General features: G+C 45.6%; 1 protein-coding gene across 7 annotated transcripts in view; it reads right to left on the bottom strand.

Annotated features, from left to right (window-relative positions):
* CACNA1F (calcium voltage-gated channel subunit alpha1 F) overlaps positions 1-18,104 on the bottom strand; it is a 349,606-nt gene that overhangs the window by 139,138 nt on the left and 192,364 nt on the right. For all 7 annotated transcript variants that reach the window (XM_068248313.1, XM_068248312.1, XM_068248314.1 and 4 more), the window contains one exon: positions 10,640-10,718. In XM_068248313.1, coding sequence (XP_068104414.1) covers positions 10,640-10,718 — 79 coding nt within the window. The remainder of the gene's footprint in view (positions 1-10,639; positions 10,719-18,104) is intronic.

Genomic DNA, 18,104 nt, shown 5'->3' with positions numbered 1-18,104 from the left:
AGCACTTCCGGTTTGGCCGTCACCGGCCGACAGGCATGGGAACGCGAGTGATTGTTCGCGTTCCCAGCCTGTATATCGCCCCCTATGCTGCTATTGCGACCTCCTAGCCGCAATAGCAGCATAGGGGGCGATATACAGGCTGGGAACGCGAACAATCACTCGCGTTCCCATGCCTGTCGGCCGGTGACGGCCAAACCGGAAGTGCTCGCCGGCGGGTCCTGGGACATCGGAGCGGAGCTGCGAGGGCACCGATCGGCTGCTGGGGGCTGAGGGAAGCCCCAGGTGAGTAAATCTCATTTTTTCCATTTGACTTAAGGATCACTTTAAGGGGCAGCTCTAGCTACATAATACTGAGTTTCCTCTAGCTACCTAATACTGAGTGTACCCCTGGCTACCTATTACTAAGGAACACCTGTAGCTACCTGTGACGGGCAAGGGAACTAAGGGCGAAGTGACAACTGGGCCAGGTAGCACACTTGTGGGGCGGTTCAGCAGGGGTTTGTAGGCACATGGAGGGTAAAGTCTAGGGTGCCAGGACATCTGTGCCTATAGGCTTATGTAAGGTAAATCCGGACCTGCTTCTGAGTAAAGAAAGATGGCGATCATCACTTGGGTCATTCTACAACATAGTTAGGGCTGCTGAAACTAGCTGCAACACAGGTGTTAAATTAAACAGGAAGTGTAGGCCAAACCTCTAATCTTGGTGAAGGGCTGCTTCACTTCACTGCTGGGAATTGTGAGCACTAATTATATTACATTGCTGTTTGTATATTGTTTTTTGCTGCTGCAATATCTGGTGGATTGTCTGTTGTGGTTCATCTGATATTAAGCAGCAAGTGTCAGCTTTTAAAAGTACAATTTTTTTTTCTTTTCCCTCTAGTTTGTTTTGCAGCAGGCAATTGGCTAGGGGGAGGGACTAGCTGCAACAGGATGTATTTGGTCAGTTTCAGGACTCAGTACTGAGCTTGCTCAGTCTGTGGCTTGCTCAGTAAGTGGCTGCGACACAAGTGGCATAGGCGTTAAAAACAGGCGTTACAACACAGGCACAAAGAGAGTGGTGAGAGGAAGTAGGTAAGGACAAAAAAAAAAAAAAAAAAAAACCTTCAATCAATATTGCGGTTTTTTGCATTGGTTAGAATGTGCTAGGCACGCTGTGGTGTAGTCTTTAAATTTTGAGGACTCCACCCCAACTTCACTCACCCCACCTCCACTCCTCCCTCCTCCCCCCTCCCCCCCCTTCTCCTCCCCTCACTCCCCACACTCCCCAACTTTACTTACTCTCCCTCTCCTCCTCCCCAGCTACACTCAATCTCCCGTTTCATCTTTTACCGCCACAGTTTACTTTAAATAATTTTTCCCCACACAAAAGTCATCATGTTGGACGATGCTGTGCAGTGTACATCCTGCAACATGTATGCATGCCTTGATCAGCGGATTGAGGGTGTTTACTGTTGCCCTGGGTGTGTGCGTGTTGCTCAGTTAGAGGCGGAAGTCGCAGAGCTAAATAAGCATCTCGCAACACTGAGAAGCATACACAACATGGAGAAGAGCTTGGATCTCACGATCCAGACACTGGATGGAACCGTTGAAGATGAGGAGGGTGGAGTACAGCCGGACCAAGAAGCAGAGGCAGCCGCTAGTTGGGTCACAGTTAGAAGGGGTAGGGGAAAAAGTGGCAGGGAGGCTAGTCCCGAGTTGTCCCTCACTAATAAGTATGCTAGTTTGCGTAATATTGGGGAGGATGATTCAGGAGTAGCAATGCTGCAGCAGGATGTGCTCCTTAGCAACCAAGGGGCAGACTGCTGTAACGAGAAAGGGAATAGGAGTGCAGCTAAGGCTAGACAGGTACTGGTGGTAGGGGATTCAATTATTAGGCGCACAGATAGGGTAATCTGTCGAAGAAACCGCGAATGCCGTACAGTCTGTTGCCTCCCGGGTGCTCGGGTTCGGCATGTAGCGGAAAGAATTGACAGATTACTGGGTGGGGCTGGGGAAGACCCGGCTGTCATGGTACACATTGGCACCAATGACAAAGTTAGTGGGAGATGGAAGGTCCTCAAAAAGGATTTTCAGGTACTTGGAGATAAACTTAAAGCAAGGACCTCCAAGGTGGTGTTTTCTGAAATACTGCCAGTGCCACGTGCTACATCTGAGAGACAGAGGGAGCTTAGGGAGTTAAATAAGTGGCAGAGAAATTGGTGTAGGAAGGAAGGGTTTGGGTTCCTGGAGAACTGGGCAGACTTTGCAGTCGGCTACAGGTTCTACAGCAGGGATGGGCTGCACCTTAATGGGGAGGGTGCAGCTGCATTGGGGGAGAAGATGGCTAAACGGTTGGAGGAGATTTTAAACTAGGATCTGGGGGGAGGCGGGAGGATAAAGTCTCAATACGTAGACAAGATGAGGTAAAAAGACAGTGGGAACCTATCATTATGGAGGGTGGAGAGGGGGGTGGGAACAGTGTAAAGATTAAGGAGGTTGGTAAAAATTCAAGTAGCCAATTTCATGTAAACAAAATTGGTAAATGTGGTGGTAAAAATATAAAGTGCATGGTAACCAATGCTCGGAGCCTTGCAAATAAAATAGACGAACTAGAGTTCATTCTGAATGACAAAGGCTATGACATTGTGGGAATAACCGAGACATGGATGGATGAAAGCCATGACTGGATAGCTAATTTAAAAGGATACAATGTGTTTAGGAGGGATAGAACAGGGAAAAAAGGTAAAGGGGTTTGTCTCTTTGTTAAGAATTCTCTTACAGCTGTCCTCAACGATGAGATGGAGGAAGATTGCGAAGATGTGGAGTCCGTTTGGGTATATATTCATGGTGGAAATAAAAGTTGCCAATTGCTTATTGGGGTATGCTACAGGCCACCTCTTATTAATGAAGCTGCAGAACTGCGATTACTACAGCAGATTGAAAAAGCTGCAGGTAAAAATGAGGTCATAATTATGGGCGACTTCAACTTTCCAGACATTGACTGGAGTATTGAGGCTACCCATTCTGGTAAAAGCAGCAGATTTCTGGCAGCACTACAGGACAATTACTTGACTCAAATGGTAACTGAACCAACTAGGGGGCATGCGTTACTGGATCTGATCATTTCTAATAGACCAGATAATGTATCAAATGTGCAGGTTCAAGAACATTTGGGAAATAGTGATCACAACATGATAACGTTTAAACTGGTGACTGATAGGCCACGGGGCAGCGGGACCACTAAAACTATGAATTTTAGAAAAGCAAAGTTCACTCAAATTAGGCAGGCACTAAGTTTGGTGAACTGGGATAATGTACTACAAGGGGAAGACACTGAAGGGAAATGGCAAGCTTTTAAACTTATACTCAATCAATACTGTAGTATGTATATCCCATATGGAAACAAAATGTCTAGGAATAAAAAAAGGCCTCTATGGATGAATAGAAAGGTTAAAGATAAAATGAAGAGGAAAAAGAATGCCTATAAGGTCTTAAAACAGGAGGGGACCGAGGCTGCACTAAGCAATTATAAGGAGTGCAATAAAAATTGTAAAAAAGAAATTAGGCAGGCAAAGATTGAAGCTGAAAAACAAATCGCTAAGGATATCAAATCTAACCCAAAAAAGTTTTACAAGTACATTAACTCTAAAAAAAGAAAGGTTGACTGTATAGGACTCCTAAAGGATGAGGATGGGAACTCAATGGTGGATGACCAAGGTAAGGCAGAGTTATTAAATGCTTTCTTTGCTTCTGTCTTCACAAAAGAAACAGCACTGTTGCAAACTACAGAGGCAGAAGAGTCTCAATCTTCTAACTGTAATATTAAATACTTAACGCAGGAAGAAGTGAAGGCAAGACTAAATAAATTAAAAATAGACAAGGCACCTGGCCCGGATGGCATGCATCCTCGGGTCCTAAGGGAATTAAGTTCAGTTATAGATAAACCCCTTTATCTTATCTTTTGTGACTCTCTTGCAACTGGCAGAGTCCCAGTGGATTGGCGTACAGCCCACGTTTTCCCATTATTTAAGAAGGGCAAAAAATCTGATCCAGGAAATTATAGACCTGTAAGTTTAACATCAGTTGTATGCAAACTATTTGAGGGGTTACTAAGAGATACTATACATGACTTCATAGTAGAAAATAATCTTATTTCTCAGCATCAACATGGGTTTACTAAAGACAGGTCCTGTTTGACTAACATGCTCAGCTTTTATGAGGTAGTGAATGCTAATATGGATATTGGGAATGCTGTAGATGTGATATACTTGGACTTTGCAAAGGCCTTCGACACTGTTCCCCACAAAAGTCTGGTGCAAAAGTTGAGGATGCAAGGACTGGGGAAGAGTCTGTGTTCATGGATAGGGAACTGGCTAATGGACAGAAAACAAAGAGTTGTGGTCAATGGATCGTACTCAAAATGGGAGACTGTTAGCAGTGGGGTCCCACAGGGGTCTGTTCTGGGTCCAGTGCTCTTCAATTTATTTATTAATGACCTAGTAGATGCAGTAGTGAGCAATGTTGCTATTTTTGCAGATGATACAAAACTGTGCAGAATCATCAACTCTCAGGAAGATAGTGTCATATTGCAACAGGATCTGGATAGGATGGCTATATGGGCACATACATGGCAGATGAAATTCAATGTTGACAAATGTAAGGTCATGCATTTTGGACGTACTAATGGTCTAGCACCATACAAAATAAATGGGATACAGTTGGGGACATCAAACTTGGAGAAGGACTTAGGAGTACTCATTGACAACAAGTTAAATAATCGTACTCAATGCCAAGCAGCTGCAGCTAAAGCTAATAAAATTTTGGAATGCATTAAAAGGGAAATAAAAACTCGAGATGCTAGCATAATATTGCCCCTGTTTAACTCTCTAGTAAGGCCACATCTGGAATATGGAATTCAGTTCTGGGCACCACATTACAAAAAAGATATTGCAGTTTTAGAGCAGGTGCAGACATGAGCAACAAAATTGATGCGTGGGATGGAAGGTCTCACTTATCGAGAAAGGTTAGATAAACTGGGTTTATTTAGTCTAGAGAAAAGACGCCTTAGAGGGGATCTAATTAACATGTATAAATACATCAGAGGGCAATATAATACCTTGGCGGATGAGCTTTTTGTCCCTAGGCCTTCTCAAAGGACTAGAGGACATGATCTGCGCATGGAGGAAAAACGTTTTAACCATTTATTTAGGAAAGGGTTCTTTACAGTAAGAGTGATTAAGATGTGGAATGCATTGCCACAGGAAGTCGTTATGGCACACTCTATACCTGCATTTAAAGGGGGCTTAGATGCTTTCCTTGCGTTGAAAGACATCCATGGCTACAATTACTAGGTAATGCCTAATGATGTTGATCCAGGGATTTTATCTGATTGCCATCTGGAGTCGGGAAGGAATTTTTCCCTTTAGGGGCTAATTGGACCATGCCTTGTAAGGTTTTTTTCGCCTTCCTCTGGATCAACAGGGATATGTGAGGGAGCAGGCTGGTGTTGTACTTTATACTGGTTGAACTCGATGGACGTATGTCTTTTTTCAACCAAAATAACTATGTAACTATGTAACAGTTTAGTGGCTGTGCCAGCAGTGAGACCTTTTTGAAAAATAAAGTCAGGTTGTCCTGGACAAACAAAAAAAGCTACAAAGCTAAAAACTCATAAGCCACATACACAAGAAGGAGGACTGTTGCTGTTTGGAATCAGGACTTGATCCCTCAGGCTGCATTTCAGGACTAAGTGCTGTGCAGGCACGTTCTATTGCTGGGGGGGCCTTCATGGAGATACAATGGTGCAGCCCACAGCAAAGTGGGAGGGGTAAGGAGGGGAATAACTGCCCCAGCCTATGCTTAGACCAGATAATCCAGCCGGACAGATCTCTCGCCTAGGCATCAGGGCCTCCTTGCAGACGATGGATTCTCGGCAGAGTGCTAATACAGTGACCATACATGTATCCATTGTTTCCAGTCAATTCGATCATTCCGACCAAATGCACCAGTCATCTATTGCCCTAACATATCCGAATAATGGATATAATAAACAATTTCCATGCAAGCGGGTGGGGGTTAAATGGCTGCATAGTGCTACACTGCATCGAGCAGTACTGAGGCAAATCTTGCAGTTTGAGTGATGCTCAATTCCGGTAAATTTCTATTATTTAGTATTTATATAGGCTAACATCTTCTGCAGCGCTGTACAGAGTATATTGTCTCGTCACTAACTGTCCCTCGGAGGAGCTCACAATCTAATCAGTATGGTAAGAGAACTAATAACAGATCGATCAGGCAGGCATATTTAGCCATAATTGACCTGTGTATGGTAAGCTTTACACAACCAGTGATCTGTGGGTGGGCACTGTCACTGAGTCGCTGGCGCCATCCACACAATTATATGAATATGCGCATGAAAATTGAGCACACAAAGCATGATTTGGAGTGCCCCTTTAAGTCCTAGAATGTTTTAAGAAACTAGTCTTTCAGTCCCAAAACCAGTCACTCTCTGCTCTGGGGGAAAAGGTTGTTTATTGTTCCCTAGAGGACAGTCAATAAAACCTAAACCAGAACCACCTTATAGCCTTCAGATCTACTTCAAGGGTCACTGATAAGGGAATGCACAGGCTAGGAACCAGACCACCGGTCATAAATTCCTTCTCGGACCATAGATACAATTGCTGCAGGTACTCTGACAGAGGGAAATACTTTTAATTAACCTTGAAATAAAAGAATAGTAATTTTACTAAATTAGATGGCAGGCATGTCAAAATGATCAGATTAGATTTTATGTGGGTGTAGTCGAACCAAAAAACGTGTATCTAGCATCTTCTGGCCCCGAGATCCCGTTTCCTCTGAAATGAAATATGAAAATGAATATGTGTTTAGTCTCTGGGCGAAGCTTAGGACACCAGACACAGAGATATGACCATTTCAGATATTTCATATTCTTTTCTGTCTGTCATGACAAAGGGGCAGAGCTGGATCATGTGGCAGACACTGCCCATCCCCCCTTACCATCTCCACCCTGCAGTGGAGAAAGAGTTAAATGGCTGGATATAGGCTGACAGAGAGTCCCAGCCTATCCATGTACCATCAAGGATATGGCTGTTTAACCATGGACTATTATCCACAGAACTTTCCATAATTAGACTATTATATCTTCTGTTTGGACTTATCATTTTAAAGGACACGGTAACTTAACACATTGCTCAGATTATAACTAGTTATTATTTTCACGTCTAATCTTTTATCATTCTAACTACTGTATATCGATCTTTCAATTTCTGTAATAAGTTTATGCCTTATTTTATTATAAAAGAAACAATTAAAAATCATTTTGTCTAAGTGCTTGTTCTGAAAAGCTCCGCAAAGAGTTTCCGAGTCTCCTAAGGGAAACATTACCATAACTGTTTTTATTAATATTGGCTTTGGCTATCTCTAGAAAGGTTGTTGAATTACCGTATTTTCCGCCGTATAAGACGCACTTTTTCTCCCCAAAAAATGGGGAGAAAAAGTCCCTGCGTCTTATACGGCAAAGGCAGGGAATCCCCAACTTGCGAACGCCCGCCGCTATAAACCGCCGCCCCGCCGCCATTGGGGATTCCCTGCCTGTGTGGGGAATCACTGTGCCTGGCTCCCCCGCGTGCCTTAGCGTTTCCCCTCTATTTACCTCCTGCCCCCCTCCATGTGCGCATCTCCCCCCCCCCCCCGTGTCTCCGATGTGCCCGATGTAAATATTTCCCCCCTCCGGGTCTGCAGCTACAGCGGCTTACCTAATACATGCCGCCGCGAAGTCTGCAGACAGCCGGCTACTCCATATGTTTCCTCTACTGCGCGGCCTGTACTGATTGCGTCATCAGTAGCCGCGCAGTAGAGGAAACATATGGAGTAGCCGGCTGTCTGCAGACTTCGCGGCGGCATGTATTAGGTAAGCCGCTGTAGCTACAGACCCGGAGGGGGGAAATATTTACATCGGGCACATCGGAGACACGGGGGGGGGGGGGGGAACGGGAAGATGCGCACATGGAGGGGGGCAGGAGGTAAATAGAGGGGAAACGCTAAGGCACGCGGGGGAGCCAGGCACAGTGATTGCCCACACAGGGGGGAAGGATTTACAGCGGGCATATCTGAGACGCGGGGGGCGGGTTGAGATGCGCACATGGAGGGAGGAAAATAGAGGGGAAAAGCTGAGGCATGCGGGGAGGCAGTCAAAGAATGACACGTGGGGGAGCCAGGACACAGGAGGACACATGGAGCCAGTCAGGACACATGGAGCCAGCCAGGACACATGGAGCCAGCCAGGACACATGGAGCCAGCCAGGACACATGGAGCCAGCCAGGACACATGGAGCCAGCCAGGACACATGGAGCCAGTCAGGACACATGGAGCCAGCCAGGACACATGGAGCCAGCCAGGACACATGGAGCCAGCCAGGACACATGGAGCCAGCCAGGACACATGGAGCCAGCCAGGACACATGGAGCCAGCCAGGACACATGGAGCCAGTTAAGACACATGGAGCCAGCCAGGACACATGGAGACAGGACACAGGAGGACACATGGAGACAGGACACAGGAGGACACATGGAGCCAGCCAGGACACATGGAGCCAGTCAGGACACATGGAGCCAGCCAGGACACATGGAGCCAGCCAGGACACATGGAGCCAGCCAGGACACATGGAGCCAGCCAGGACACATGGAGCCAGCCAGGACACATGGAGCCAGCCAGGACACATGGAGCCAGTTAAGACACATGGAGCCAGCCAGGACACATGGAGACAGGACACAGGAGGACACATGGAGACAGGACACAGGAGGACACATGGAGCCAGCCAGGACACAGGAGGACACATGGAGCCAGCCAGGACACAGGAGGACACATGGAGCCAGGACACAGGAGGACACATGTGGAAGACAGGACACATGGGGAGAAGGGGCACACAGGACACATGGGGGAGAGGACACAGGAGGACACATGTGGGAGATGGCACACAGAAGGACAGATGGGGCACACAGGTGGAGAGATAAGGTACACGGGAGGACACAACATGTACAAAGACGCTCCTGGAATATAGACGCACCAGATTTAATATATATATTTTTTCCCAGGTTTTTGCCCTCTAAACTTGGGTGCGTCTTATATTCCGGAGCGTCTTATACGGCGCGAAATACGGTAACCCTTTTTCCTTCAGGATTTAGCTAGAGTTAGATTTTGTGTATCCGCACATTTATTGCGGATTGGTGGCAGCGACCTGGCCTCTATATGAGATCACAAAGTGTATCGATTGTACTTACAATAAAAATTGTACTGTGTGTGGACTCACCAGCCAATCCAAAAGGTTACTTTACTTGTAGTGCTGCATACCTTCAGGATTCCCTCAGGCTAGTTTCACATTGCAGATTGAACATTGCACATTGCTGACACACTGCACTCCAAAAATAGGCCTTTAGGCAATACTGTGTTAATACACGGTATTCCCTTTCTGGTATTCAGCCAAGCAGGAAGTGACGCAAACTTGACCTTGTGGTCACTTCCTGCTTTGGGTATGTGGAAGTGCACGGAAGCGTATTGTAAAAATATGCGTCCACGCATGCACGTCGTAACATCGCTGCATTGCCGCCGACAACATTTTTAAAATCCCTGCATCGCCATAGACTTTAATGACTTATGGTCAACGCATGGCGATGCAGACACGTGCAGTAATGTCGTTTTGGAGCCGCGTCAGATCGAGCACTTCCAGTGCACCGCAGATAATATGAATTTACCCATAGACTCTCATTAAGCTTGCCTTAACCTGTGTTAAAGTAGCGCAACGACACAGTGTGAAAGAACCCTCAGGGTCTTAGGCTGAATGGTAAACTGTGTCAAAGGGAACCGGATTTGGAGGGTGACTTTGCATACGTCACAGGCCCTACTAAGAGTGTCTTGTTGGTGCCTCTCTAGTTCTGACAAGACACAGCGGAGAATCTGCCCACAATACAGGTGGGTGGGGCAAGACCAGACTCTCCTAGAATAGGGATTTCAAAGAAAGTCTCAGTATGAGTCAAAGGAAGGAGAAGCCAACATAGTTAAGGTAACTACTCGATATCAATTATACAACAAGGCAACCCAATCGATTGTTTAGATCAATTTCTACCCAAAATTACTTAAAAAGATTGATCAGGCATGCTGGAAAAACTCAGTTTCAAGGGCTCAATCAGGTCCGCAGCGGAAACAGCCTTTGATTTCCCAATGACCCTTAGCTGGTGTCCCCCAAGTGCATGTGTCTCCCCTCAGGCCCCTGGTAAGAACTGAAGCCCACTTGTCACATTAGAGCGAATCCTTGCCTCCTCCATTTTCCTGCATCTTTTTGAATTCTCACCATGAGCGCCTGTACCCTGTGATACCGGCACATGAAGTGATATCACATGGTACAGTCATCTGTGGTGTAATTCAAAAAGACGCTAGACATCAGATGAGGTTGCAATCTATTGAAGATCTGCCTGCAGTGTGTGGACAGGAAATAGATCCCTCTCTGAACAGATTCACCAGGAAGCTCTATCCGATGGTCAATCAACAGGTGTGTATGGCCACCTTACGTCTGGGGAGACACCTTTCAATGTGTCATCAACAGATTCTGAAAGTGTTGTATTTATCATGGTAACATGAACTCACTTTTTGTCTTTACTGTTAATATTGTCAGCATCAGCCAGATTGTCCACAGCGATAGCCAAGAAGACATTCAGCAAGATATCTGCAGTGAGGGGTTAAGGAAAAACTCCAGAGAAAACATTCAAAATCTCAGACAATGAACTAATGTAACAAAAATTACAAAACTGGCAAAGAAAACATGTATGGTTTACACTGGAGCAAAAACAAAATTGTAATTACAGCTACACCTGAAAATGTAGTGCAGTGCAATAGAGGATAGTACTCTGGGTCCCTGGTTCGATTGCCAGCCAGGACTCTATCTGCACAGAGTTTCTATGTTACCTGTGTTTTCACCGGGCACTCTGGTCTCCTCCCACATCCCAATAAACATACAGATAAGTTACTGTATTTTTTGGTCTATAAGACTCACTTTTTCTCCCCCAAATGTGGGGGAAAAAGTTGTTGCATCTTACAGTCCAAATGCAGGGAGTTCCTGACTTTGGAACATCTTCCAATATGAACCTCCAACACGCCGCAATGTCGGAGACTCCCTGTACTGTGCCCATGCAGAGGAGGACACAGGGGGACACAAAAGTGCATAGAGGAGGACACAAAGCAGACACAGGAGGACATAAGGGGACAGAAAAGGACACAGGGAGACACAAGAGGTACAAGGGGGCATGAGGTACAAAGGGAGCAAAATCCACAAGATGCCCCTTCACCATGGATGCACCAGGTTTAGTAAATATTTTTTCCCCTTGCGTTTGTCCTCTAAATCTAGGTGCGTCTTATGGTCAGGAGCGTCTTATAGTGTGAAAAATATGGTAATTGGCTTTCCCCAAACATACAGACAAAGTAAATTTGTCAGAACTTTGGGCTTTATTTTTTTATTTACAATGCAAGTAGAGATGGGCCAAACTGTTCGCCCGGCAATTTTTTTGCGGCAAACAAGGGATGCTCACATTCGCCCCCTCAGGCGAATACAGGGTGTGTTCGACCCACCCCCTATACATTATTATTGAGCTAAACATTGACCCCTTACCTCACAGTCAGCAAGCACATGGCAGCTAAGCAGCTATCCTCCCACCTGGACCCTCCACCTATCAGAAAGCCAGCACAGAAGCCACTTTGCAGTCTGTGTTTGGCTTCTGTGCTAGGCAAATTAGGGACAGTGTGTTGTGACAAGGAGAGAGTTAGGTAGGCCTGTGTTCTGTGTCCTCAGTGCAGATTCTTGCTGTTACCACATTGTCCTGAACAGCTAAGTCCTTCTTAGGGCTGATACATTGTTTTTCTTGCTTTTGTATTGCTCTTCTGTGGCCAGTGCACAAGTTAGCTGTTGGAGACAGGTCTGCTGGCCATAGTACTGCACCGACCATAACCCAATAATACTTCACACCACTTCTGGCATCTAGCATACACTACTGGCCCCTCTATAAGACCTCGGTGCTATTGGAGACAGATCTGCTGGTCCTAGTACTGCACCGATCATGACCCAATAATACTTCACACAACTACTGGCATCTAGTATCCACTACTGGCCCCTGTATAAGACCTCAGTGCTGTTGGAGACAGGTCTGCTGGTCCTAGTAGTGCACCAACCATAACCCAATAATCCTTTACACCACTACTGGCATCTAGTATCCACTACTGCCTCAGTGCAGAATCAGTGTTTTTTGGCCACATAACTGTCACTGAACTACCTCAGCCTGACCATAGAGGCTGGAAAACTGCAATCACCTGCACTTCCACGATTGTGCAAACAAGCACGGCGGTCACTACACACCACTACTCAAAGATTGCCGCTGAGAGGACTAACATTTATGTCCTGGAGTCGTCAACTAGTGAAAACAAAGAAATGCTCACCTGACGTAATCACTAAAGGTCTTTGCAGTTGATTGCGGACTGCGGTACGTTAAATGCAGCGTTTCGTCTGTCAATGTGAAGCGGGCGCAACCCTCACACTACCTGATGTACATATACATACGACGGACATTGTAAAGCACTTTATTCCACCAATGAAACACGTCAAGACCACAGGCTTTACCCCCCCCCCCCCCCCCCCCCATGATCAGGCCATTTTTTACAAAATAGGCCACTGCAGCTTTAAGTCCTCGCTGCAGGGCCGTACAACTCAGCACACAAGTGATTCTCTCCCCCCCCCCCCCCCTTTTTCTGCCCACCAATGTGCTCAATAAATATCCTTTGTATTTACAAAGTTCTCAATGTTGAGGTAAGCCACCTCAATTCTTTCTATTTTAACTGTTTTTAAAAGTTTTATACATACCAGGGCGCCTCTTCCCCAAATGTGCCCATCAACAGAGCTTTCTGTTGGTGGGGTTTGATCGCTCCCACAATGATTATTTATTTTTGTGAAAATATTTTTTTGTTTATTTTTTAAATAAATTCTACTATTTTTTTTTACTTTTTTTCCCCTTCCCTCCCCCCACAATCAGCCAATGACAGCGATCAGCTATCATAGGCTTAGCCTATGCCAGCGGATCGCTCCTGAGTGTCTCAGGGGGACAGCCGTGTCACACGCTGTCCCCAGTACAGTGCTGCCTAAGTCCCCAATTATTAATGGATTTCCTTTTTGTACCTTTTTGCTAGTGCTATGGTTTGTTTGATAAAGGGAGCCTGGTTTTGGTTAGGTGTGTAAATGTTGATTGGTGTGATAGGTCTATTATCAAATTCTGCTACCAAAATGAGAAATCTCCCCTGTGGGTCCTGAATTTCTTTAATGGGATTAAATGTAATGTTAGAGCTGATCGCTATGATTACCCCTTTTTTCTTTGTGTCTGCACAGGCTTTGAAGATGTGAGGAAATTTTGGAGAATTTAGGTTATTTTTCTTTACTAAAATGCAACTCCTGTGTACAGATTATGTCAGATTTTTCTTTGATGGCATCTTGGCAAAGTCTCGACCTCTTGTAAGGAGAATTAAGGCCTTTGGCGTTTATTGAGCATATTTACATAGTGATTATTCAGTAGAAGAAGGATAATTAGTATAGGTAGTAATTAGTATTACAATAATTAATATGATAAGAGTGACATTTTTAAGTTTTACAGAACCTGGTATACCAAAGCAATTCCGGTATGTAAGAACTGGCACAAAAAACAGAATAATAAACAGTAAACATAACTGAATCAATATGTATGGAACTGGAAACCGCCATTTAAAGGAGGCCATCAGTTGAGATCTATTAGTATGATCACACAAAAATTCTGAATTTAATAATAGCAGTAGGGTATTGTACTGTGTTAGCCATCAGTAAAAGCAAGAAGTTTTAAATCAGGATGATACCATTTATTGGCTAACTACAAATGAATAAGAATAAACAAGCTTTCGGCCTTGCAGCCTTCGTCAGGTTTACATCCTGTTAGTTTGCAAGCTGGTGGTACAGACAGCTTATATACATGCAACATCAAAAGGGAAAACAGATATTTTTTTCAAGCATAAATACATCATTAAGATGCCTTAATACAAACAGACCATCTAAATGGGGTAAGATAAGGATCCTTGTTTACTTTATTGCTCACAGACCTGGTATTAGGATTGACCCAGAGGTATCGTAAATTCTTAGTTCACAAGTTCAGCTAGGGTGGCTGAGACAGTTCATATATCATCAATCTCATACCAATATAGAAAGTTGTTGTCCTTATTCAAACCCTTCTGCACAGCTTTGAAACAATTTATAAATTTTGTTTCTGCTATTAATCGGTCATTTGACGTTTTGAAGCCGCCCTTCAGGGCAGTGACACGAAGATCATCCATGCTGTGTCCGTTGGACCGAAAGTGTGTAGCAACTGGGAGTCCAGATTTAGTATCACTAATAGTGTGCCTGTGTCCATTCATACGTTTGCGCAGAGTTTGTCCAGTTTCTCCCACGTACATAACATTGGGGCATTTAGCACACATGATCAGATATACCAGATTGGTGGACCCACAAGAAAATTTACCTTGTACTCTGTACTCCTGTTGTGAACCTGGTATCGTTACCCTGTCAGTGGAGTAAATGTGTCTGCAGGTCCCACATATTTTTTGTCGGCAGGGTGATGTTCCGTTTTGTTGAGGCCTATTCAAAGAGCTCCTGACAATCATGTTTTAGATTGTGTGGTTGCCGATATGACAAGAGTGGAGGTTTAGGGAATATCGTTCTCAGTCTGTGATCCTTGTGTAAAATGGGATGAAGTTCCTTAGCAATCCTCCTTAACATTTCCAGGTGTGGGTTGTAGGTGACAACCAAAGGGACACGTTCCTCTTTCTGGTTTTGCTTATATTTCAGGAGTTCAGTCCTGGGGATGTTGCTGGCTTTCCTGATTTGGGCCTCAGCCATGGGAGGACTGTAACCTTGTTTAATGAAAGTGTTCTTAAGGTGATCCAGGTGCTTGTCTCTGTCCATCCTGTCAGAACAAATCCGGTTGTACCTTATAGCTTGGCTGTAAATTATAGAGTTCTTAATGTGCTTGGGATGAAAACTGTCATATCTTAGGTATGTGGGACGGTCTGTAGGTTTGCGATACACAGAGGTTTGTATGTTGTTACCCCTGATGTATATGGTGGTGTCCAGAAAGTTAATCTCTGTGTGAGAGTAGGTAAGTTTCAATTTGATTGTAGGATGGAAGGCATTGAAGTTCCTGTGGAACTGGAGAAGATCATCCTCACTTGCAGACCAGATGATTAAAATATCATCAATGAAGCGGAAGTAGGCCAAGGGTTTTATGCCACATGCATTGAGGTATTCCTCTTCAATTTTGGCCATGAATAGATTTGCATACTGTGGAGCAAATCGCGAACCCATTGCCACGCCCATCTGCTGTAAATAGAGGTCCTGTCCAAAAGTGAAATAATTCTGAGTGAGAATGAATTTGATCAGTCCAGTAATAGGCTTTACAGGTATGCCCTGACCCTGAAGATATTTACGGCAGGCCGCAATACCATCATCATGGGGAATGTTCGTGTACAGGGACTCCACGTCCATCATGGCCAGTATGGTTCCCTCAGGTACTGGGCCGATGGCTGACAGTTTGTTCAGGAGGTGGGTGGTATCCTGTAAGTAGCTGGGTCTTTTACAGACAAGAGGTTTCAAGATGTTTTCCAGCCACCCTGAGATGTTCTCTGTAAGAGTTCCGCTCCCTGAGATTATGGGCCTGCCTGGGTTTCCCTCTTTGTGGATCTTGGGAAGCATGTAAAAGCAGGCTGTTCTAGGCTCTTCAGGGATAAGGGTCCTTACATGTAGTCTGATGTTTGCAGGCAATCTGTTAACCATCCTATTAAGTGCCATCCTGTAGCCTTTTGTGGGGTCCCCCTGTAATTTGGCATAGTGAGCGGTATTGGATAATTGTCTTTGTGCCTCCTGGATGTAGTTAGTGATGGGCGAACACCTGGATGTTCGGGTTCGGGAAAGTTCGCCGAACATGGCCGAGATGTTCGGCATGTTCGGGCCGAACCCCGAACTTCCCAAACATCCCGCTTTTGGGGGCCCTATGGGGTCGCAGGCATAAGGGGGGAGCATGCCCCGATCGCGGGGGGGGGGTCGGAAATTCCCCCCACCCCCTCCGCTAGCGCTCCCCCCTCTGCCCGCTTCCCCATACAAAAGTTTAAGCAAAGTACCTGTAATAGTGGATGGCCTGGCAGTGGCACTGTGGAGTGAGGAGGAGGAGTCCGGAGAGTGACGCGTTGAGGGAGGCCGGGCAGCGGGCGTGAGGTCAGAGAAAGGGCGGAAGTACCACAAGGGTACTACCGCTGAACCGCCCGCTGCCCGGCCTCCCTCAACGCGTCACTCTCCGGACTCCTCCTTCTCACTCCACAGTGCCACTGCCAGGCCATCCACTATTACAGGTACTTTGCTTTTAACTTTTGTATGGGGAAGCGGGCAGAGGGGGGGGCGCTAGCGGAGGGGGTGGGGGGAATTTCCGACCTCCCCCCGCGATCGGGGCATGCTCCCCCCTTATGCCTGCGACCCCATAGGGGGGCAGTATTCGGCCGAACAGGGCCCTGTTCGGCCGAACAGGGGCCCTGTTCGGCCCTGTTCGGCGGCCATTTAGTAGTTCGGGGCGAACCCGAGCTTAAAAGGCCGAACACCATCAGGTGTTCGGCCGAACTCGAACATCACCCGAACAGGGTGATGTTCTGCAGAACCCGAACAGTGGCGAACACTGTTCGCCCAACACTAGATGTAGTCACTGGTGTTCATTATGACTATGGCACCACCTTTATCCGCTGGTTTAATAATAATGTCCTTATTCTCCTTAAGGGATCTGATGGCCTGTCGCTCCTGTGGTGTTACGTTCTGGGCCAGTGTCTTTCTTTTACTCAGGATCCTGTCAGAGATTCTGCGTCTGAATTTGTTAATGTATTTATCCAGGGCCAGGTTTTTTCCTTCTTTGGGGGTCCATCTTTTTTTCTTTTGTTTCTTTTTAGATCTGGTGCGTTTTGGTCCATTATCCATTGTATCACAGGCTTCCTTATCATGGTAGTGTTCCTTGAGTCGCAGCTTTCTGAAAAATCTCCACAGAGTGCAATCCTGTCTATGGGTCTCGCAGGGCAGAATGACAGGCCTTTGGAGAGTACTGACATTTCAGCTTCAGTAGCCTGATAAGAGGAAAGATTCATTACACCTGTGGGTTGCTCTTTTTCTGCTGCTTGTGCATCCAGGCGTCCACTCTTAATTCTAAGTCTCTGAACTTTTTTCTTTTTGTTGTTAATTAGGAATCTCTGTAGTTTCCCATAGAAGGTCTGTAGTTGATCCCATGTATATCCAGTGTGGTCATCATTCAGAGACAGTTTCAGGCTCTGTATCTCATCCTTTGTAATCCTCTTACGGTTATAGCAGACTCTTAAAAGGTTATTCCGTATTCTCTCCGAGCTCCTCCTGCAGATTTCTTCTGCAAACCTGCTATTGTATGTATGCAGGGTGGGATTCTGTATCCTTAGTCCTTGAGGTATAAGTTTTTCCTTTTTGCATGTAGTCAAGAAAAAGATGTCGCTGTCCAGTTGTGCAAGTTTCTTCAGGTCTTTCTTTAGTTCCAGGAAAACGGAACATCACCCTGCCGACAAAAAATATGTGGGACCTGCAGACACATTTACTCCACTGACAGGGTAACGATACCAGGTTCACAACAGGAGTACAGAGTACAAGGTAAATTTTCTTGTGGGTCCACCAATCTGGTATATCTGATCATGTGTGCTAAATGCCCCAATGTTATGTACGTGGGAGAAACTGGACAAACTCTGCGCAAACGTATAAATGGACACAATCACACTATTAATGATACCAAATCTGGACTCCCAGTTGCTACACACTTTCGGTCCAACGGACACAGCATGGATGATCTTCGTGTCACTGCCCTGAAGGGCGGCTTCAAAACGTCAAATGACCGATTAATAGCAGAAACAAAATTTATAAATTGTTTCAAAGCTGTGCAGAAGGGTTTGAATAAGGACAACAACTTTCTATATTGGTATGAGATTGATGATATATGAACTGTCT

The sequence above is a fragment of the Hyperolius riggenbachi genome, chromosome 8 (genome assembly GCF_040937935.1).
Source record: "Hyperolius riggenbachi isolate aHypRig1 chromosome 8, aHypRig1.pri, whole genome shotgun sequence".
Taxonomy (NCBI): domain Eukaryota; kingdom Metazoa; phylum Chordata; class Amphibia; order Anura; family Hyperoliidae; genus Hyperolius; species Hyperolius riggenbachi.
The sequence above is the reverse complement of the archived record's forward strand: the minus strand, read 5'-3'. Positions and strand labels throughout refer to the sequence as shown.